Raw genomic sequence first — 21,355 nt, forward strand, 5'->3', positions numbered from 1 at the left:
TGGGAGTGTTTCGGTCACTACTGCAGTGCAGCCTGAGGCCGCATTTCAGGGTTTCATGGAGTTTGGCTTAGCAGAGTAACTTACTAGTAGGCTTTTTTGCTTAGATTCAACGGTGGACATCCTTTATGCCCATCTGGGTAAAGCTGACGGTCCTCGTAGTCGGTTGGGAAGCCGAAGTTTCTAGCGCTGGGGGCAACTGTCAGGTTCTGGCAGGCGTTTAAGGGAGGCGGGTTTAGGAACTGAGATGCAGTGCGTGGCACCAAGAAATAGTGTGAGATCCAAGTGCCGTGCCAGATGTCCGGCGATGACGGACTCGGAGGGGTTATTTAGCACCGCTAGACGTAAGTTTTGCGGTGCGTGAGACCGTCGCCTGCTGGACAGCCTACTAGTAGGGATTTCCATTCGGACCAGGCTGCCACTGCGGCGGCAGTGCGACAGCTTCAAGTTCTGCGCATGACATGACTCGGAAAGCATCGACGCTACTACTAGCACTGATCTTGACATACGCACACTATCGCGTGTTGTGCTTGGATCTGCCAGTGACAGTGCGGCTGCACTAACTGCGTTCGAGATGGACAGCTTCCTTAAGTTGCATGGAGTAAGGAAGCACACACACTGGCACTGGCACCTGTTGGTTGCTAGTAGGCCGTGCGTGCTAGCCTAACGTTAGCGTTGGCTAGGCGTATGGTTAGGGGTGGTATGCGCTACTAATTAGTGTTTCCAGTTAAACAGTTAGGCATGTCAGCCCTAAAGCAGAGCCTAAAGCCAGCGGTGATTAGGCGACACCAGCACTAACAGGTAGCCTGAGGGGGCCTTATTAGCTACCATTATTGCCACCGTCTTAACCTAGCGGCGTTAGCTCCCTTTATCTTTGCGGTGCCTCTAAACTCCAGTACTAGTGGTAGTGGCTCCTCCCACGCCGGCGTCGCTCATCATGCATTTGCCTTCTGCCAGCCTGGAATCCGTTTTCTGCCAGGTGGACGCCATCCTAGTTCCCTTCAAGCTCAAGTCTTGTGTAACCATGCTCGAGACTAGGGACCGTGTTCCTGGATCTCATGCTACTACCTTAGTTAGATGCGCACCAACTCTGGCCGACCGGAGCCAAACAACCTTAAACTCACGACAGTGATATCCTCACTCTCCGCCTGTCCTCCGCTAGAGCCGCTCTGTCTGTGTAGCTCATCTGGAGTCAAGCATCCTCTCACACGTCATTGCATTTTGTTTTGCCGGTATGCTGAATGTGTCGAACACGACTGTGGGCGAGCCGGCAGGATCCACCATAGGTGCCACCACGAGTGTAAGAACCGATCACCCAATACTAATATGGTGCTGATTGGGAAGAAGCATAAAAAAGGACATAATGATACACTCTGGGGAGTTTGCTAGCGCCATCTGCTGGTGTTAAGGCTACCTGGTAGTCAGCCCTATTCTATTGGCGTAACCGAATTCAACTCCTACAGAAAGTGAGCATATCCAGCCTCAAACCCCTGGGACCGCGAATGTACAAAAATGGACTGAAAAGCCATGCACCGTCGACCTAGGCATGTTGACGGGCAGCGTGAATCGATTGACCCTGGCAGAACACACCGATCACAAAGTCTTCCACGGGTGCCTTCGCCAATAGCCTCGAGAAAGGGGAATGTGTACGTAGACAGACAACAAGACCCTCCACTCCGGCTGTTTCCCATTCCCTTCGGCAATGCATACTGCCGGTCGATCGTAACGTTCATCACCTCGAACCTTCATGCTGACGGCCGTTGGGGAGTGTCCGGCCCAAAATCGAAAATAGAAAGCCACACACACACACGCGCGCAAAAAAAGAAAGACTTGCAAAAGAAAGTCATCAACAGAGCACAGGCATCCACCGGCTGCTGTGTGCAGCCCAAACTCCGACCGAGTATTAACCCTTCGTTCTTTTGGTCTTGCAACTTTGCTTGGATTACCTCCTCCACTCCCACCTAGGGTATCATATGAACATGTGGCAGTGCCCCGGTGCAGACGCTGCATCCGGCTGCTCGACGCCGGGGGAAAGCGCGCCTGGTTTGTTACTATGGCTGGACTGTGCTCTCAGCGTAATAGTCCTAGTATTGGCGTTGTTGGTAGACTTGGCCCTGCTGCCCATATGGCGAGCTGGGATAGTTGGCATAGCTGCCCATTTGTCCGTTTCCGGGAGGGTACACCATACCCGCTTGAGGTTGAGCGTACTGGCCTTGGGCATGCCCTTCGGCGGACTGATAGCCGATGGGAGGCAAAGAGGGTCGAGCACCGTTCTGTTGATAACCTTGTGCCGGTACTTGATGAGCATCTGCAGGCTGACCGCCGTCGACCTGGTTTGCCTGCGCTGCTGCTCTCTGTCGCTCCTCCTCCGCCTTGCGAGCATTCTCTTCCTCCTTCTTGCGGGCCTTCCATTCTTTTCGGATTTCCTTGAACTCTACAGAAATACCATCAGCACAGTCGCGATTTCAGAGGGATGCGCGATGCCGGTGACCGGCGTGAACAAAAAGGAGAGGAAAGCGTGCAAGAGCCGGACGCGACTATGGAAGAGAATCCAGATAATGATCAGCTTACCTTCAGGTGTCCTCTTTGTTCCGTGTGATTGCATGGTAACGTGTGCGTTCAAATGGTTTAGGGTACCATATGCTTTTTCACAGCCGTTCCAACCACATTTGTACATTCTTTCGATTTCTTCGTATCTGCGACGAGGCCGCTTGTGTTGCTGCGCGCCAGGAATGGGTACAAAAGAGTAGACCTGCACAAGCAAACGCGTTAGCAGAAAGATTCAGCACAAGGAAGAAGGAGCGCATACTTGTCCAGTGCGCGACGCGGCAGAGGTCTGAGGTGGTCCTTGAACACCAGGCCCGGGATGCGGGTATGGACCAGGCATGCCGTGTTGAGGGGGGTAGCCGGCCCATTGTTCGTGCGGCGGTCGTTGTTGCATGTAGGGAGGGTGCTGCGGCTGGTAGGCGTGCTGCATGTCTTGACCTTGCGGGTATGGCGAGTATGGGGGATAGGTCGGGCTGGCTTGCGAAATCGAGGGATCTATAGGAACCTCCGAGTTAGATCTCACATCGGTGGAATGCGCAGTTGGATTGCCATTGGGTGCTCCATCTGGCAGGGACTTTGACGGACTTGTTGGTTGTGCCATGGTTCCTACCGCGCCTGAGTGCTGAGGCGCGTGGGTGTATTGGCTGTATCGCAAATGCTCCGATGGGAAGCCGGACGAGCGCGCTGAAGACGGCGTGAGCCCGTAGTCTGACTGAGGGGTGTTGCTCGTGGAAATGTTCGCTGAGCGCGCGTCTTGCGTGGTGTAGGTCGCGACAGACGATTGATCTAAAGATAATAATGATTTCTCAGAAGGTGCTCGATGTGAAGACGACTTGAGTGTCGACGGCGAGGTTCTAACCTGACTGCGCGTATTCTGATGCACCCCTGTCCATCAAAAGATGTTCTCAAGGTGCTTTGCCCAAGTCGAGGGACGCGTATGGATGGAGTTGGGATAACTCGAGTCGTACTGGTGGTGACCCGAATGAAAGGTAGTGGATGATGATGACAGCAGTCAGCACACACAGTCTGTCTAGTCGCGAGCTCGGCAGCAGGCGACGATACGACTGAAGCAATGCTTAGATCGAGAACCGGCGTATTCTTTATTTCGAACGCTGCCCAGGCGAGAGACCCAAGTGACCACTCACCCTAACGGCTGCGTGGTGGAGAAAGGACGGGAACGACTCAGAGGAGGTCGGGACCGGCAAGCGCTTTTGGCACGAGAATGGACACGAGATCGGCCGGCGACCAAGTGAGCAGAGGACCCTCTGTGGTTGATCGCGAGCAGGGGAGCAATCACTCTAACCGATGGGGCGAAGTCCGCGCGAAAACGAGTATTTAGCACTGTCCTCGCTGGACTAGCTGCAAGCTCGGACTGACCCAAAAGCAACCGTTACTTTTCTCGAGATGGCGCGAGGCCCAAGGCTAATAAAGGGCAGAGATGAACGGCAATGACCCAATATTCGGAGTCCAGGGAGGGGTGGTGGGGGTGCTTTCGGCCCCGGAGTGTCCGTTCCTATGTAGTAATGAATGGACAACTGTCTCCCTTTGCCTTCGGATTGATGCGGTCTGTTCTGCTCACGATTCGCCCAGGGTTGCAGTTCCAGGGTGATGTGATAGGGAGTTTTTCTGACTTCCCGCGGCGACACCAGAATTGGCAGGGACTTGTCTCCGTTCGAGCTGCACGATCAGAGATGCAGAGGTTGAATTGCTTGCTAACAGTGGGACCAGGTGGCAGTCGGTCAGCTTGTGTCTTCACCTGCACCAGCCAATAACAGAAGCTTCGGTATGGGGAACAGTTGTATCCTTGGACCCCCTGTGTCTTGTCTTCTGAGGTAGTGGATTTGAACTGCTGAGGTTTCCGCAGGATCTCCACCCTGCTTTGAGTGGTCAAGCCTGTTAGCCTGCCAGCAGATGATCCAAATCGGACAAGGGAAAGAGAGTTCGCAACTTGTGTCTTAGAGTGGAGCGATGTTCGAAAGGTGATAGCGTCCTACTCGGAGCAGTGACTAGTAATGGCGCGACCGCGGCAGCTAAACAAGGAGTGTTCTATCCCGGCAGAGGTCCACGTTCACCCACCGCACGCTTGGTAACAGACGCGGAATATCCTTTCTTCTCTCTTTGAGCTCTCGGTACGCGTGACAGATGTAGTGGCTACGCACAGGCAGTGGCGGCAGTAGGATCTGGGTTGAGGCCAAAATGAGGTAAGATAATCAGGTCTGCCTGAGGCCGACGACTGTCGCGACCCGTTCGGGGGTGGATTGAGGTCTTGGGAGGCGACCACACTGCGTAGAAGTGGGACAAGAGGTACAGGTAGAAGCGAGAAGCGAGATGTGCAATCCTGCGCTCAGACGGTTTGACGGGGAAAAGCGTCTGCAGCAGTAGTGAATCATGCAACTCGGGGTGGGAAAGGAAGGTTTTGGCTCGAAAGCTGATTTGCCGCTTGGATGACGAGGAGGAGAGGATGGCTGGTAGATTGTGACCAGGGCCCAGTTGCGAGGTTGGCCGGTCGCGGTAGCCTGCCAGGTGGTGGCTTGACGATGGCGGAGAGCTCCAGGGCCTACAGTCGTAGTGGAGTCTGTTCTCGCAGGCGAGGGTCAGAGAAGTGGCCGATGAAGCCTGTCGAGAGTGGAGCGGGTTGGGAGTATGGAGGTGCGTTCGAGAGAGATTGCCCTCGAGGGTGGGTGTTGATGGTAGGCGATCTTCGATGGTTGGTGGTGGTGTGGTGTGTTGCCAGTGAGGGCAGAGTGCGCGTGTCGGAGACGGTAGAGCGAGGAAGGCTTGTCTGCAGCTGATTGGCTGCCGGGGCCACACGTGCAGTGGTAGTGACTGCGGGCCGAGGGAGAGAGGAGGCGTCGCAGGTTAGTCACCGCCGCTCCGAGTGAAGGGAAGAGCAATCTCAGCAATGCATGGCAATCTATCTTCGTTTCAAGTTGGTCGCGGCAAATCACCGCAGGCAGCTCGCATTACTAGTGACAACTGTAGTTACTGCAGACGAGTGAGATCCCAAGCTGGTGGCACTGCCGGCGACCGCTGCGAGTTCAGTGCGGTGTTGAAGGGGTTCGGATGGAATACATCCACCGGAACACTTCCTTCTACTGGCAGTGCTAGGCTGCTAGCGTGGTATTCAGTGCATCTGCAGCCTGCAGAAGCGTGCCAGGAAACCCACTCAGGCAGACAGTGGCCACTAGTGCTCTACAATTGTAGCTTCACCCACTACCACACCCACCACCTAGGTGCCCACCATACTTCTGGGTTTGTTCCAGATACCTACTACCAGTTTCATACTGCAAGATAGCACAGTATCGGTACATAGGTACTGTAGGTACAGTATACTGCAGGTGCGTAATGCGACTGCGATATTATTCCCATCTTCTATTACTAGTACTAGAAATGTAATGCACAACGAAGGCACGGCAGCGCACTGCAGTGCAGGTGCCAGTCAAGGCGGGCTGCCAGTGGTGAAGGCGCGCATACCGATGCATTCACACTAGTTCTTTCTTGGACTGGCGGCCTTGGCATCCCACCCCCCATTCAGGCTGCGCTCAGGCTGCATCAACGCGTTGTCGGGCGCCTGCTGCTACTGCATCCAGTGCAGTCGTGCCGCCTGCGCACACTTTGCCCGGGGATGTACAGATCCTCCCACGCACTCGATATCAGCGACTCTGTCAATAACTTGGATGATACATAATTTTTCTACGCCAGAAGGCCTGGGCTGCTTGTACCCCTGTTGCTTCGTTGATCGGGATGTTACGACTCGACGGAGTCAAGGGCTTGTCAACCTCGTCTCGATTCCAATATTGCGGCCTTGCCGGCTCTTCCTTACGCTCCCCTCATCCCCTCAACCCTGTCCAGCAGGATTCTGTAGTATCTTGGTTGTGTCGCAAGCACGATTGCATCAATATCCTGCAAATCTCCCTGGTCTCACACCACCTTCGCGTCGAGAGCTTCAAAACCTTGCTTCAAGTTTGCCAGTCTTGATGGCCCTGCCCTTCCGCGAAAGCACCACTTTGTTCGGGCATCCTTGGAAGTTGCATATCGCATGAGGTTACAACCACTACTGAGCGCACCACAAGCCACAACTTTCCTAAGCAATATGGAGCCGCCGTAATAATGGCATGTCGGTACGTACAACTTGCAGTGGACGAGCAAATGGCCACTCCTGATGGGGTGTGCTAGCCTCCCTAACATGGAGCGAGGTGTGTGGCTCCTCCTTTAGCGGTCCCACGAGCACAACTTGCTATCTCACCACGCTCTTCTTCCCCGGGTGTCACCCACCAGACCAATCAATCTCTTCCCATCCTGCTACCCCAATTGTCTCTAGCGCAAGCGTTTGTCGAGACCATTTAGCCGATCCCGACAGGCCCACGCTTGCTCTTCGCCAGTGAACCACTCATACCCTCAACCCAATAATGCCAAAAGACATTCTGCTCAGTACCTAACAATGCGCTGCTGATCGACGGATTGTTCTTAAAGATGGTGCTATCAAGAGTGTTTTGCTCAGAGAAGATGCAACACTATATGTCGAATTCTTTCGATTTATCGGTGCTTGGTGAAGTCACAGCATCTTCGTCAAATGCTGTCCAAGACATATATGTAACAAATGAGTGACCCCTGCCGCAATTATTTGCTTGGAGACCTGAGGCTGGACCACAGTTCCGGGCAGTGAACGGTCACATCACAAGAGCGTGGCGGCCGATGGCGACGTTGCGATCTCCTTGGATCATTCGTTTGCCATGCGGCGGCATACTAATTGTCAGACCATAACCAAGACCTATCACAAGGCTTGAGAGTCTCCATGTCTTCTCAGGAGTCAGAGATTCTCAATCTCGTTAGTGTCGACGTCAGGGAGTGTCAAGGCTGGAAGACTTCTAGACTCACTACTGTAACGCCAGTACTCGCAAAACACCTGAGTCATCGACCCTTGTTGTCCAGACACATGTATGGTGCCGCCATCTTTCAATGCTGCTGGGTCGTCCGTTCCTGATAAGACAACTCGGTTGAATGATAAAAGGACTATCGATTGGTGGGAGTCGTCGTGTTCTCTGTTTTGCTACATTTACATGGGCTGCGCGAGGGAGACTACATCACTGCTTCCGCCGCACCCTTTTCGGAGACCCTCCGGTGGAAAGCAACCCTTTTTGACAATCCTATCGCCGTTGTCAAACATGGTGGTTGCGCAGTGCCTCGAACGACCAACGACCGCCAAAACCACCCACCCCTGTAGGAACCACAGGCCTTGCTTCATGCTATGCAAGCCTCCCGTCCAACAACTATGATGTAGGCTCGCGAGCGGCTAGAGCAAACCAAGTCTCGCCTAAGTCAAATGTATATCACATGGCACCTAGCATGGCGACGATGTGTTCTCCGAAACATGCCGATGGATCATTATCCGAGCAGTACTGGTGCATGAAGGAGACTCAGTCATGGCTCTTGAAAATTGGCGGAAGACCCGATGATTCAAGACTGCAAAGGGTGGTGACAGCATTGAAATTTTCTGAAGATTTCAGGTCATCCAGTACGCAGAACAAATACCTGTCTGTGATGCCTTTCCGGCGGAGGAGCCTTGCCACGCGGGAACAGAAATCTATGGTCCAAAGTCTGTTCCTTCAAGGAAAGCGGTCGGTTTCCTGGACGCGCCTCGGATTTTCGCCCTCCAGGCCAGCCAGTCCCTACAAAGGCGCAACTTCGCCTAACCCAGTGAAAAGGCCAGAAGTCCAGCTGGAACCCATTCCAGTAAGACATCTGTATATCTAGCGAAGTGGCAAGAGACATAATGCAGGGTCAAGAACAGTTCCACCGCCCTTTGACTTCCTCACATGTTCACCTCGCTTGCATTCTTTGCTCTCTCTCCTACCGGTAGACGAGGAAGGGCCGGTGCGGAACCGCTGTCCCAAGAGAGATCAACCATCACGAGCAACCCTCGCTCTGTCTGTTCAGAAACACGCTCGAGTAAACGTTGGTTGTCGCCTGGGTTGAGAGATCAATCAGGATGGTGACAGACAGATCCATCGGCAATTCTACCGACCTATCAGATCATTTTTGAAGCAGCCAAGGCACATACAGGCCAAGTACTTTTTAAGTTGAGCCATATCAAGCATTGAAAGACGGAAAGAGTAACTCGGAGCGCCCTCTATCCGCTGTACTCCGCTGTGCACCACGGGCAAACATAATTTGATCTCGCCTTCATACCCCTGCCACACGGGAAAGACGAAAAACTGCAATGTGCTTGAATGGACCATCTACTTGCGCCTGTCAACTTGTAGGCATGATACTACGACTCCGAGTGGTGGACTACCCTGGTCGACTTTGTGCTCCGTTTGTTGTCCTGAACGGCACTCTATCAGGTGTACATTTTACGGCACAGTCTTTGACATATATCCGACAAGTACAATCACCATACAGACATCTTTATGTCGATATTTCAAGCTTTGTACTAGCTTATTGGCCACGTTGTGCTAGGTAATAGTTCCAACTCTAAGGCTCCAAAGGGTCGGAACCTTCGAAGAAATCTAAGGCTACGGCCTCGGATGGCGAACCTAAAGTTCGGGGCATTATTGAACCTTGACAGCTGAGAAACCGACGTGGTTGGCAAGTGATACTGGGTCAGGGAGAGGTGGCGCTCTCCGAGACACCAAGAAACTCAAAGTGATGGGAAGTGATCAGTCTGTCGTCCAGGCGTTCTTCCGTACCATCCAGACAAATGATGTGTGGACAGAAGGCAAACTGGATGTGATACAGGCTGACTCGCCCGGCCCTGGTCTGAAGAGCAGCTTACACATGACCTGTTGCACTCAGCATTATTCTACTACTACTCTCTTTTGACGGGACGGGTGCGTTGACCAGGTATATTTCAGTCCCTGTCATATTTGACATGTGCAGCGAGATGGGCACACATGACGAACGAACGCGGCCGAGTTCTGGGGCTCTGCTTTCGCTACCAGCATTGCCTGCAAGACGGTTAAGCAGCAGATACACTTCACTACGGTTATTAACCATACTGGGAAGTTGAGCTGGTCGCCAGAAGCGAAAGGCCCGACAAGCCCGACGGTATCTTCCCTGCTCCTAAGCGAGCTTTGTATTGTTCCGCCGTGGGGGTTGGAAAAAACATCACCCGTGGATCGTCCAATATCGGACACTGTTGGGGAACAGAGTTTCCATCACCACTTTCAATATCTCACAGGTTTCCCTCAGTCTGGTGCAGCGTCCGCCAAGCTACAGTGACAGTGTCACGGGCCTCAAACCACTTGCTGTCTGCTTTTGACTTTATATCCACCGTTCCCCACTTCTCGGCCCCGTTTATGAAGCAATTTTACTAATACGTCAAGGATGCTCAAACCCACCCCGACCGTCGCCCAAGCGCAGATCGGCTGGAAGCAGGCTAGTAGCCACCGACAAGGCAAATCGAAGCTGGCCCGACTGTCGACTCTCGAACTCGACGTCGACATTAAACACCGTACAACGACAGGCCAAACATCACGCATTGGTTTGTACTTGATTGGCCTGATCTACGAGGCTAGGACTGCGTTGCAGAACCTCAGCCTACAACGCACAGTACAGCGGATACGCTCACCATTTCCAACTGCCTCGGGCGCCCAGCCTGTTATTTTCGAATCATCTTTAAACCTATCCCGCGCAGCAAAGCTGTGCATGTTGATGTGTGCAAAATCATCAAATGTGGGGTATTATAGAGTGACCCATAAGGCAATAAGATTCCAGGTCAGCCAAGTGGGGACTTCGCCGTCGCCTTCCTCCAGAGCGACTGTACGTTGTACAGACAAGTCAAAGCTCGGGCCCCTCGGACTCCGCTGTGAATGAAGGTCCATGGCCACACGGCATGGGTATAACGACTTGAAATGTCATGCTTCCCGATCCCATCAAGGGTTAGGAAGTTCCCACCTAAAGTCCTGGGATCGAGCACTCACGTTACTATCATCCCGATGGGTGACGGAACCCATCATAGGATTGCATACGTGCTAGGCGAGCCTCCATTCACAGCGACGCCATCTCCACAGACAAGTCAATTATGCCATAGGTAGGCGAGTATCGTGACAAAGTGGTTGAATCTCAGCCAGGTAGAGCGGACCTTCTGGTGATGCGTGAGCATCAAAATTCAAGTAATGTTGTGCCTACATTGTACTGTACAACGAAGAGCATGAGTTTCTGGTCGGGCATCAACCATTCTCAAGGTGGAACTATTAGCCGCGGACCTACTGGTACGGTAGGCATGATAACCAGATGGGGATAGCTGACATTCCCCAGATTTGCATGACCAAGTTATTCTACAATGTTTGTATAGAGGTGGGTTAAACAGCCTCATGGGTGAGTTGTGGCCTCTCCCCCAGGGCTAAAGCCAGCCCTCAGACTCATTTATTACATTCTTTCTGTCAAGTATTGTTTTACAGCTGCATTGACGATCACGCCCGGACAACTGCTCATGCGGCTTGCTGCCAGCTCTGAATCTACCTTCTGGGAAAGTCTCAAGGTCTCAGGCAGCCATGTCCCCAGCCTCTGGAGAACGAAAGGTTCTTGACCGCCCCTTCAATGGGCTGGATAGGAAAGCCAGCCCAGCTTCCGCGGGCCGACGAAGCTGGAGGCTGGTTTCAGCGGCAGGAAGTGTGGCCTAGTGAGTGGATACCTTCATTTGAAGGGCCCGTCGTGCCTGTATCTGCGCCATTCACGCAGTTGCTAGAGTCCACAGAACAGCTTCTTGCCAGGAAACGGCCAATTGCCCGATCAGGGGAAAGGGTGGAGATTCACGATGATGAAAGATCGTCTGCCAGTGCTCTTCTTCCTCTTGATCAACTGGAGTGGTCGGATATCCCGACCGGCGGCAGCTGTACAGTATCTCGATGTTGGGGGTCTGGTGCTTGTGCTCTATTCGCAATCGCCACAGTACATCACAGTCCGTGGTTCGCATTACAGTACTACTCTTGATTGCTATGTGCTCCCAGCTAGCTGTGGCCTGGAAGAGCGGCCCTGGGCGCCCTGGCGCAATCCGCATCAGTGCTGAAGTTAGTCCCATGAAAGGCATCATGTGGGCATTTCCCATCACAACGCGATCTTCTCACGCTTCGGAATGCGACAGATATCAAAACGAGAGCATTGTATTACAGCTTCTGAAGTTCTGCACCACTGACCTCAAGCACTCACTGAGCAGAATAGCAACGCAACGGCCGCGCTTGAGGTTGTTGAGAGGCCTATAGACGCCTCTCTGTCCTAAACACGCTGATGGTTCACTCACACCGAGCACCGCACCCCAAACATTCTTCGAGGCGGTGCATACACTAGAAGTGTCTTCTCAACTGATCTGCTGCTCTCTGTGTGTGATTAACGCAGCCAGCCTTTAGGTCTCGATCTACTGTGGACGGCTTCACAAGAAGCTAAGCTCCTGCAGGATTCGGTTGATCTTCCTCCTTATCCATTGATTTGCCAGACTTCCTCCCAGCAAGGTTCCGCCCAAAAAATGTCTTCCTCGAGTCGAACGCTGTCACTGCTGCCGCGTAGTCCACGCAGCGAGCCCATTATATTCTCACCATCCACTTCAGTCCATGTGAGGTTTCCAGTCATCATTCCTTACAAACCGAGAGTGGTCCCGGAGGCCACATAGCTGTCATGAGATGGTTCCGGCACGCGGACAGACAGACAGACGTGTTCCTTCAAACCGAACGCCAAAGCTCAAACAGTGAAGAAACAATTGATTGTCTAAGGGTATGTGCTGGTGAAGATGTGAACGAGCAAATAGCCAGCAACGGCGCGACGCCGGGCTCGCAACAAAAACATATACATATTACATACCACTGCACTGGCGGCTGACCACCTGGCCCCCAGGCTGCTTTCAATGAGAAATGCAGCGGATGGAATGCAACCAATGCAATGCAGAATTGAACACAACATTGTTACTGTACTTGCCCCTCCCTTCCCCTTTTTGAATCACGCCCCTCGAAAATGGAACCAAGCCAGAAAAAAAAACAAGTTGAACAGGTTGGACCTGTATTGACTGGCAGTGAGCGCTGTTATTATCATCTCTGGTGAAGGAAATAAATACCGCGAGGCTCGAGCCTCCCAACGTCAACCTCAACTGTAGTGGAGATAGAATCACAAATGCTAGTACGTCCGAGACAATTGCATTCTGTAACTATGGGTAGTTGTACTAGAAGTTGGCCTATCGCAGGCAGTCATGTCTATCACGGCCGTGACCACTAACTACTAATAAGCTGTACCCAGACTCGGGGCAGGAGGAAGTTGAACCAGACACCTAAGATAGGTGCCGGATCAATCGAGCACAGCCTGAGCTTGAACGAGGCGGAGGTGACGATCGAGAAAAAACCAGGACCGCAAGACTACTGCGAGTAGTTCTCTTGCTCTTGCTTTTCCTCTTGTTTCTGCTCGGTAGTATATCGAGGAGAGGACGCTGGTCTGAGATTCCCTGCACTCCACTTGTCTGTCTACGCATTCAGGGCCTATTCAAGAGTCGAGAGTCAAAAGAGATATATGGGACTACGAGTTTCTCTGGTCTCGAGTTGCCTGGTATTGTACACTGGTACCCAGCCATAGAGTGTACGAATACGCCGACGCTGGGCGGCAATGGCGACGATGTCAACACCGGCATTGGAGCCTACAGTGACAATACTTGAATATACAACACCGTACGTACAGCTACACGACATCCGACGAGAGTGTCACATTTTGCAGGAGGGAAGTAAGCGTGTACACACATACAATCAAGTTGTGTGCGTTTAGCTACAGCACAGCACAGTATATATACTCTATACCCAGGTATATATATTCTTTTTATTTCGCTACTTACTCACACCACGTTATTGAACAACTTTTAATATTCGGCCAAAGATACCTACCTTGCTTATCTTAGCAGAGAGTTGTTTGATTGTCTCATGCAGTGATGTCCAGGTATACACATCCTCTCTATCCATTCAATTAGGTCCTGCTCGTTCCCGGATGGGCTTGTTGTGCGGTTTCCCCGTTTACTGGCAGTGTGTGTATGTCCGCTCAGCCTTGCGGCATTGACAAAGTACTACTAGATCACCTGCCTTAGGTACCTAGGTAGGTAGGTACAGGTAGGTAATGTACACAGCAACGTGCGACTCCAAGTTCAATCAACTCGAAACCAATCTCCCTTGCATCAATTCTCGACAAAGCCTTGCTGTTATGACGGTCTCGCGAATGCAATGTCCGAACAGTAAAGGGTGAATTTGTGTACCTTGTGCAATGTAAGAATGATGCATTTCATTTCTCGGTGAACGTGGCAAGCCACAGCGGTACCCTCAACTACCCACAGTTGGTACATACCTACCCAAAGAGTGACGTGTGGACCAACACCAACCATCTTCCTCTATCTACTTCAAAGCAAACCGAAACAGACTATCCATCTCGACCCACTGTCTCCCACACTTTCTCAAGTACCCATCGACCACAGCCTTGAGAGGTTCGAATCGCTCCTTATTGGTCTCCGCCAGAACGATGACCCGATCCTTCTTCTCCACATACTCCTTCTCAGATCGAGCCTTATTCTTTGCCTTTTCCACATCGAACAGCCCGGCAAAGTACAACAGCTGGTTATACAGCTGCTTCTCCGAGTATTCATACGACATGCGACCGAGACAACCCTCAGCGCGACCATTGGGACCAAGACATCGATGGCCGTACACCGACATCTGTCTCGTCCGGTTGCCGCACGACGGGTCGTCGCACACCAGCCAGCCCTCGTAGTAAGCCGAAGTCTGGACTCGAATCTGAGACTCGAGCTGCGCGACAATGGCCATATTGGAAAACTTGTGTCCGCATTCGCCGTTGCTGCACATGATGCCGTCGGGTGTGCACAGATCCGTCGAATCGCAGAGCCCTTCATAGACTGTTGTCTGCTTGCATGCTCTGCACAGGAGCCTCAATCGAGCCGCGTCTCGGAACCGCACGTCGTCGGGAATCTGTGACTCGAGCGGTGTGATCTCGTTGTTCTGCTGACTGGCGCCGCCGCTCGATGTGTTGATTTGATACTTGCGAACATCCAGACCCAGACATTCGGCCAGTCGAACCGAGTCCGTGCCAGGGATCGGTGCACATAGACGTTCGATCGGTGGGAAGATTTGCTTGTACAGATAGTATTCGACGTCCGGAACAAGCCCGGAATCCGGCTTCAACACGTCCTGAGGCGTGTATGATCGTTTAGGTGCAGGCAGACTCTTCGTCTGTTCGTCTCCCATCGTCACCACGTACGACATGACATCGTTGACCCTGACCGTCTTGCCTCGAGCAATTTCCCGAAGTGCCACCTGCACCTGCGGCATCGAGTCCGCGTTGGGATACTCTTTTGGATTCTTGCCGAGTTTCTAGACATAAAATTAGCAATCTTGTTCTCGACAAACCAAACCAGACCTCAACTCACCGTATAGATGACATATTTCTGGACAGGGATGGCGTTTTCCCTCATTTTGCCCGCCAACTCTCGCAAATACTCGTGGATCTTTTCCAAAACCACTTCCGGGTCTTCTCCAGATAAAATCTCGTTAAGAAGTCTCTGGGAAGCCTCTTTGGAAAGAGCACAATATTCTCGCCGCTTCATGTCAAGACCCTTGACTTCAAGCTTCTCCACGTACTTGCCGTCAACCTCGGCCATGTTGATCGCTGCATACTTCTTCTTCGCATGGAGCAACAGGCGCCGGAAGATATTGTCAATGTCGATCTCAAGCAGCTTGTAGCGTTCATTCACCGAGCGTTTGAAATCAACACCCACACTCAACGCTTGTGCAATGTTGTCCGCGTTCGTGTTGATCATGACGGAATCCGTGTCGCCATAGATGACTTGTAGTTGATTGCTCTCCGCAAGCTCCTTGGTGCTTCTCAAGATTTCTCTGCCTTTGAAGGTGACCAGCATGGCCAAAGGTCGGGCGTAAAAGCGCGATTGCGTATAACCTAAGCAGCCGTACATGGAATTGGCTGTCAGTTTAAGCGCAAGTTGTTTGGTATCCCAAAGAGCCAGGTCCTCGGCAGTTGCCCGTTTATCCTTCATCAGCTTCTTGACCTCTCGCCGACGTTTGACGAGGGTGGAAATGAGCTTTGGTAGGATCCCCTGTGTTTGTTCGTCAGGCACCTCGGGCACCTTTTCCTCGTTCTCGTTCTCAGATGTCGTTGATCGATCAACGGTGGTGAAGCAGATGTTGTACTCCTGGATGATGCTCGGATACAGACTGTTGAAGTCCATCACCAGGATGAACTTGTCATACAAGCCTTTCTCCGGTTCAAAGACAAGACCTCCTTTGTACTTGTCCTTCTTCTTGGTGTCGGCGCCTTCTTCGCCATCCTCGTTCTCTTCATTGTGCTTGGCACGGCCCTTGCCATACTCCTTGTCGGGACAGATGTACTTATTGCGGTGGAACTCGTGCAGAAGAATGTATTCGTTCCGTTCTGCTCTCGTCCCGCTCAAAGTACGAGCCCACGAGTTTCCGGCAAGCTCCGTCAGCACTTTGGTCAAGGGCAACATTTGCAATTTGAGGACGAGGGCAGCAATGAAGAATGTGTCGGCATGGCAATGGTTGACATAGTTTATCAACCCGTCGCGGGTAGTTGCCCAGGTTTTCAAAGCCGCTTCGTTGTCAAGATCGCGTCTCGGGTTGTCCGGCCCCAGATACAGCTCACACATCTCGGTCAAGCTCCATTGCTGACATTTTGTCATTAGAGACTTGCCCATGTCGTTGGCGAGATCACACATCAATCGCCCGGCAAGTAGTTGACGTTCGGCGAAGAATGATGAACCACCTTTGCCAAAGGTTTTGGGCCATTCGCCCCTCTTCAGTCGGCCGATGCGATGCCATCCAGGGGTCTTCTTTTCCTTGAGACGGCTCAGGAGGATACTATAATCGACTTCCTGCAGCTGGTGGCCCATCAAGACATCGGGATCAACCTTCTCGAATAGAGCCAAGAACTTGCTGAGCAGGAACTGTTCGCTCTTTTCGAGCATGAATGTGCCATTCTGCTTCTTCGTCTCCGCTTCGAAGCCTAGCGGATAGGATGAGCCCGATGGCCTCATGACCGTGAATGTCCTCGAGGGAAGTTTCTCTGGAGGCGTGGTGTCGGTCAAGGATACATTCTCGTAGATTCTGGCGCTAGCCACCAGGATTTCTTGTTTATTTTCCTTCACGTTGAGTTGGGTGCGGAAAGCCAAGGACATTAAAGTGAGTCGTGGAGCTTCAACCTTGTCGGAATCCTTGAGAACGGTGATATTTGCGGGTCTGGTGACGGCGCATTCAAGCTTGCACCAGGAGGCATTGTTAACGGCAGTGAAATCCGCATCCTCAATGTTCAGCCAGCATGGACCCATGATGTTCTTCCACAGCACAAACTGCTCAAACAGAGCCGTGTTCGTCCCGAAGACACGGGAGAATGTTTCTCCCTGCAGATCCATTGGCAGCGCCGCGTTATCGTAGGGATAGAGTAGCTTGAGATACTCCGCTTCCTTGGGCACATCAGGCAGCTCAAACGCGTACTTTCTTGTACAGGGCTTGACTTTTCGGGTGGTGACTTTCATCCTCGACATCAACGCATCAACTTCGTTGTACACATCTGCCATCTCGACTTCCTCTTGCGTCTCGCGGCCATTGCAATGTCGATATTTCCGCGGAAGAAAGAAGAGTTTGCGAAGAACATTATCCACCTTGACAAATGCGCTGAGGTAGCGTCCTGTCGACTTGTGCTTGACCTTTCCGAATAAACACAAACTGCCATTGACCTCGGTGTAGTCGAGCCAGAAGAAGCGAAGACTGCCATCTTCCTCGACCGCGTCTTGAGGTTTCATTTTCCCGAATATGTAATTTTCCGAAGATGGACTGCTCTGGATGTTGAGCTTACTGGTGATGTTGTTCCATGACGATGCATCCACATCATTCACCGCCGGTAGAGGAGGAGACGAATTGTTAGGTGTCGGTAGCTGTGCAGACTTGATCTTCGGGGGAGGCCGGCTGCCTGTCATATTGACGCTTGCGCTCTGTACTCCTTCATGAGCAACGACTTGGACAACATCCATCACATCGTCATCGTCATCATTCTCCTCCTCCTTGATGGTAAGTTTGGCCTTGCGCTCCACAGCTTTGACCACAGGCGATGATGGCAAAGGATCACTCATGATATTATCATCGTCGTCAAAGTTGTGCATCACATCGTCTTCGGGGGCAGCATCTTGTGCAGGAGGCGTATCAACAAGATCTGTAGTCGGAGCCTTGTACTTTGGACGGGGTCGTTCTTGGGTCAATGGTGGAGACAACACTCTAACTTTGCGGCGATTCTCAGACTTGACGGGTTTTTTGGTGTATGTGCGGGTTGGCAGGATATTGGCATCAACTTCTCCGAGCAGGTCTGCCATAAAGGCCTCGTCTTCAGCGGTGGTTTGAATCTAGTACTAAAGGTCAGAGACGTTGATCAGGCTGTAAAGAGGCGATACTCCTTCCTACCTTTGGCTTTGGTGCTGTAACAGGAGCATTGTTGAAGTAGTTGAGGATTTTGTGATTTGTGCGCTCATCTTTCTCACGGGTCTCTTCGCGTTTCCGTTTCGAGGCGTTTCCCTTCAGAGGAACATCTTCGGCATCGTCGCTGCTGTAGTACTGGCGCTCGTTTTGCCATTCTTCGCGGCCATCGTCCGCATAGCCCTCGCCGTTATCATCGACGACAAAGTCATCTTGGTCGAGGCGGCTGCGAACCACCTTCTTGTAGCCGTCTTCGTCTACTTCGTCGTAGATGGCACCTTGGTCCTCGATTTGATAGGTTTCCAGACGCGTCTTGCCAGCAAGGCGTTGAGCCCGAAGCTGCGCAATTGCAGCCTTGTGGGACATTTTGCCTGGTCTTCCTCGAGGACGAAGGAAGGAAGAGTTGCAGGCACTGGCAAAGGTATTGGTGAATAAGCTGATTAGGAAAAGCTGCTGCAATGGATGAAATGCAGTGGCAGGCGGGATATGAGGGACTCGGGCCAGCATTTAACGCGTGACGCGCTCCGCAGACGCGTCAGAACAGGGATTCGCGCAAGGCGTGTCAGGGTGGTGCCAGTGGCCAATGAGCGCCTCCACACCTGAGCCTCGTCGGCGCGTGCCAGTGGATTTCGTACCAGTTGGAGTACCGCGTTATTAGCTGCTCCTGATCCTCAGCCTTGCTCAGCATCGCGTTCCATCGCTTCCAAGGTTGCATTATTAGGTACAGAGTACATCACTATACTAGTAGTTGCCCATCTTATCGATTTTTAACCATTCCATCCTCGCACACCCATTACCTACCAAGACGATTGTAAGAGAAGCATTACGTCTGCGCTACGCAACAGGCTTATCCGTGCGACGGCTAATGCGCGCCTGGAATCCATCTTGCCACACAAACCAGCCTCCAGCAACTTTCCAGTCCAAATTTGGGAATGCGAAGGAGAACTGTCGTGGTCCAGTCAGCGACAATACAAAGCATGTTCATGTTCGCAGAGTCTTCACCTTGTAGTGCCGCAGCAACTGCGGTACCAGTTTGCTTATCTCGAGCAACGAGATGTTTTTCCCAATGCAGGCTCGATTTCCATAGCCAAACTGTAGTGGTCAAATACTCAGACACATAGTCGATTGAAGAGCAGAGCTCGTTTTTCTTACCACGAGATTGGATCTTTCCATAGCCAAAAGCTGCTCATCTGATGCCTCAAGCCATCTTTCTGGACGAAAGAAATCGGCGTCTGCTCCGTATACTTCTCTATCTCGACTACAGACCAGAAAATGCGCGTCAGCGAGTAGCATCGCAAGGTTATATATTCTTTGGGAGTCTACTGACGCCGTGACCCAAGGATTGATTCCAAGAATTGTTCCCTCTGGGAAATAGTGGCCGGCTAAGGAGATGCCCCCTTTCGGCACGTATCGTTCGAGAAGCAACCCTACTGCCGGATGCATACCTGTTGGTCGCCGTTAGCTCCCGGATTCGTGACGTTATGTTCACCCGTACACATACGGAGAGCTTCCTTGATGCATGCTTGAAGATATGGCAACTTGTTCGATTCTTGCCAGGTGACAAAGTCGCTCAACCGGCCTTCTTGGTCAGCAATGTCAATCTCCGTTACCAGCTTCCGCATGCTTGATGGTGATTTGAGAAGATAGTAGAAAACCTGAGTAATGTCATGTCAATGAAGCGATTCAACGGCTTGTCCTCTGGACGAAATTCTGACTCACTGCTCGCAAGGAGATTGCAGTAGTATCACTACCCGCACCGACATTGTCACTGTTGTACACCAATATCATCCTATCTGTGACGACATCAGGAAATTTGGCTTGGGCTTCGAAGCATCTGGCGAGAAAGTCCGGCTTCTGGATCCCACCCCCAGTGTTCATTGTGTCCCTTTCTTTCATTCTGGCCAAGGTAAAGGTGACGATGGGGTGGGTTGGAGCGAGCCTCAGGAATATGAGGTTCTTGGTCAAGATTCTATCAAGAACTGGGATTTGTCCAACCTGGTGTCATGGGCATCAGCGATAGAAAATGGACTTCTGGCCCATCAGGCATTGAATGCTTGCTTACCCGTCCAGCATAGCCAATCTTGACGCGAATATCCGCCATAATTCCCTGGACGTCGGTGCCTGAAGACAAAAAGCCTAGTTTCTGACTGAATAGAATCTCGCCGCTGCGTTGGGTGAGTATGAAATCCAAAGTGGGTTGATATACTCACATGACATCAAAGGCATACATCTGGAGCCAAACTCCCAGGTCAAAGGAGACGTCCGAGGTAGCGAATCCATCCAGCTTCGTCATGAGCAGCGAAGTGGTTGAGTCAACTAGAGGCTCGAACTCCACCATGTTCGACATGCTGTAGGCGTTGGCAATGGGCTTTTTGCACATGCTGTGATATCGCTCATCGCGGGTGTTGAACAAGCTGGGCATGAACGTCCCCTCGAAGGGCAACATTGAAAGAGTGTAGAATTCGGTCTTTGTGAAACCCGAATTGATTCCATATATGGTTGGTATCAACGTGGGATCGGAGATGGAGACAACTCTTGGACCTATCCGCACGAAATGGGAATTCATCCTTCGGTGCAGCCGGAGGTGAGTTTCGTGCGGCGTCGCAAAACAGGCATCGAAAAAGCGCCACAAGTCAGTAAAGCCGGCAAGACAAGGCCCTGGTATAGAGTTGAGCTTCCGTCCATATTTGTTAAGCAAGAGTCTGATCAGGATCAATCCAAAGACGAAACTTGGCCAATATACTCGGACCAGGCCATGTAGCCGCTCGAACAACGTGATCAACGCCATTGCCAGCTGCGCTGTTCACCCAGCTGGGGACCATCTTTCCTTCATATACCTGGTCGGGCCCCGACAAACCATTTGGACGAGCATGGGGCCAAGACTAAATAAGACAGACGGTGGGGATGGCATCCGAAAAATCGGTCAAGCGAAGCACAGGTGTCGGAGGAGAAGGTGTATGTCAAGTCGTAACGCCAACAACGTTGATTGACCGCCTCGACGGTCGATAGCCAGCATCAAGGATCCTTCAAGGCAAGGGGGACGGCAGTGGCACACACACTGCGTGACTTCGCAGTGCCCGGCAGCGAATGGCTGAGATGACGGCGCCCCAACATGACAGGCATATTGAGGGCGAGAAACCACCAACGGAGCATCCGAAGCTGAGGTGGCTTGCTTCTTCCAGGGGAGAAAATTCCCCAAGCCACCTTTGAAGAGAACACAAGTGCAAGCCTCATCTGACAGACATATTGATTCAGAGCATGTCGCTTTCGATAGTAACGTCATGCCAGGTCCATGATGGCTCGGAGGATCGGCCGAAAAAGGACTCGAGATCCCCCCAGCA

At 52.0% G+C, this 21,355-nt stretch overlaps 6 protein-coding genes across 6 annotated transcripts; 2 read left to right on the forward strand and 4 right to left on the reverse strand.

Moving 5' to 3' along the window:
* Positions 1-1,046: 1,046 nt before the first annotated feature.
* Positions 1,047-5,540, reverse strand: HMPREF1120_07990 (uncharacterized protein). Its single transcript, XM_009162228.1, has 5 exons — positions 3,404-5,540; positions 3,130-3,330; positions 2,807-3,039; positions 2,569-2,749; positions 1,047-2,431 (listed from the first exon to the last, which is right to left on the reverse strand). Exons 1-5 carry the CDS (start codon positions 3,435-3,437, stop codon positions 2,082-2,084), a joined length of 999 nt encoding a protein of 332 aa, XP_009160476.1. The 5' UTR covers positions 3,438-5,540; the 3' UTR covers positions 1,047-2,081.
* A 583-nt stretch (positions 5,541-6,123) lies between these two features.
* Positions 6,124-10,438, forward strand: HMPREF1120_07991 (uncharacterized protein). The gene has a single exon (XM_009162229.1). It carries the CDS (start codon positions 9,871-9,873, stop codon positions 10,357-10,359), a length of 489 nt encoding a protein of 162 aa, XP_009160477.1. The 5' UTR covers positions 6,124-9,870; the 3' UTR covers positions 10,360-10,438.
* Positions 7,566-8,859, reverse strand: HMPREF1120_07992 (uncharacterized protein). The gene is made up of 2 exons (XM_009162230.1): positions 8,570-8,859; positions 7,566-8,511 (listed from the first exon to the last, which is right to left on the reverse strand). Exons 1-2 carry the CDS (start codon positions 8,781-8,783, stop codon positions 8,357-8,359), a joined length of 369 nt encoding a protein of 122 aa, XP_009160478.1. The 5' UTR covers positions 8,784-8,859; the 3' UTR covers positions 7,566-8,356.
* A 171-nt stretch (positions 10,439-10,609) lies between the features above and the next one.
* On the forward strand, positions 10,610-12,663 carry HMPREF1120_07993 (uncharacterized protein). The gene is made up of 2 exons (XM_009162231.1): positions 10,610-10,757; positions 10,804-12,663. Exon 2 carries the CDS (start codon positions 11,086-11,088, stop codon positions 11,476-11,478), a length of 393 nt encoding a protein of 130 aa, XP_009160479.1. The 5' UTR covers positions 10,610-10,757; positions 10,804-11,085; the 3' UTR covers positions 11,479-12,663.
* Positions 12,664-13,326: 663 nt separating this feature from the next.
* Positions 13,327-18,469, reverse strand: HMPREF1120_07994 (DNA polymerase alpha subunit A). Its single transcript, XM_009162232.1, has 3 exons — positions 18,003-18,469; positions 14,945-17,944; positions 13,327-14,888 (listed from the first exon to the last, which is right to left on the reverse strand). The coding sequence occupies exons 1-3, from the start codon at positions 18,378-18,380 to the stop codon at positions 13,899-13,901; spliced, it is 4,368 nt and encodes a 1,455-aa protein (XP_009160480.1). The 5' UTR covers positions 18,381-18,469; the 3' UTR covers positions 13,327-13,898.
* A 379-nt stretch (positions 18,470-18,848) lies between these two features.
* On the reverse strand, positions 18,849-20,802 carry HMPREF1120_07995 (cytochrome P450 oxidoreductase; the record flags this gene model as incomplete). Its single annotated transcript, XM_009162233.1, has 8 exons — positions 18,849-18,959; positions 19,017-19,106; positions 19,167-19,272; positions 19,342-19,459; positions 19,516-19,669; positions 19,734-20,009; positions 20,077-20,179; positions 20,225-20,802. 8 exons carry the CDS (start codon positions 20,800-20,802, stop codon positions 18,849-18,851), a joined length of 1,536 nt encoding a protein of 511 aa, XP_009160481.1.
* Between the last annotated feature and the right edge of the window lie 553 nt (positions 20,803-21,355).

This window comes from Exophiala dermatitidis, assembly GCF_000230625.1.
Source record: "Exophiala dermatitidis NIH/UT8656 unplaced genomic scaffold supercont1.7, whole genome shotgun sequence".
In the NCBI taxonomy this organism is placed as follows: Eukaryota; Fungi; Ascomycota; class Eurotiomycetes; order Chaetothyriales; family Herpotrichiellaceae; genus Exophiala; species Exophiala dermatitidis.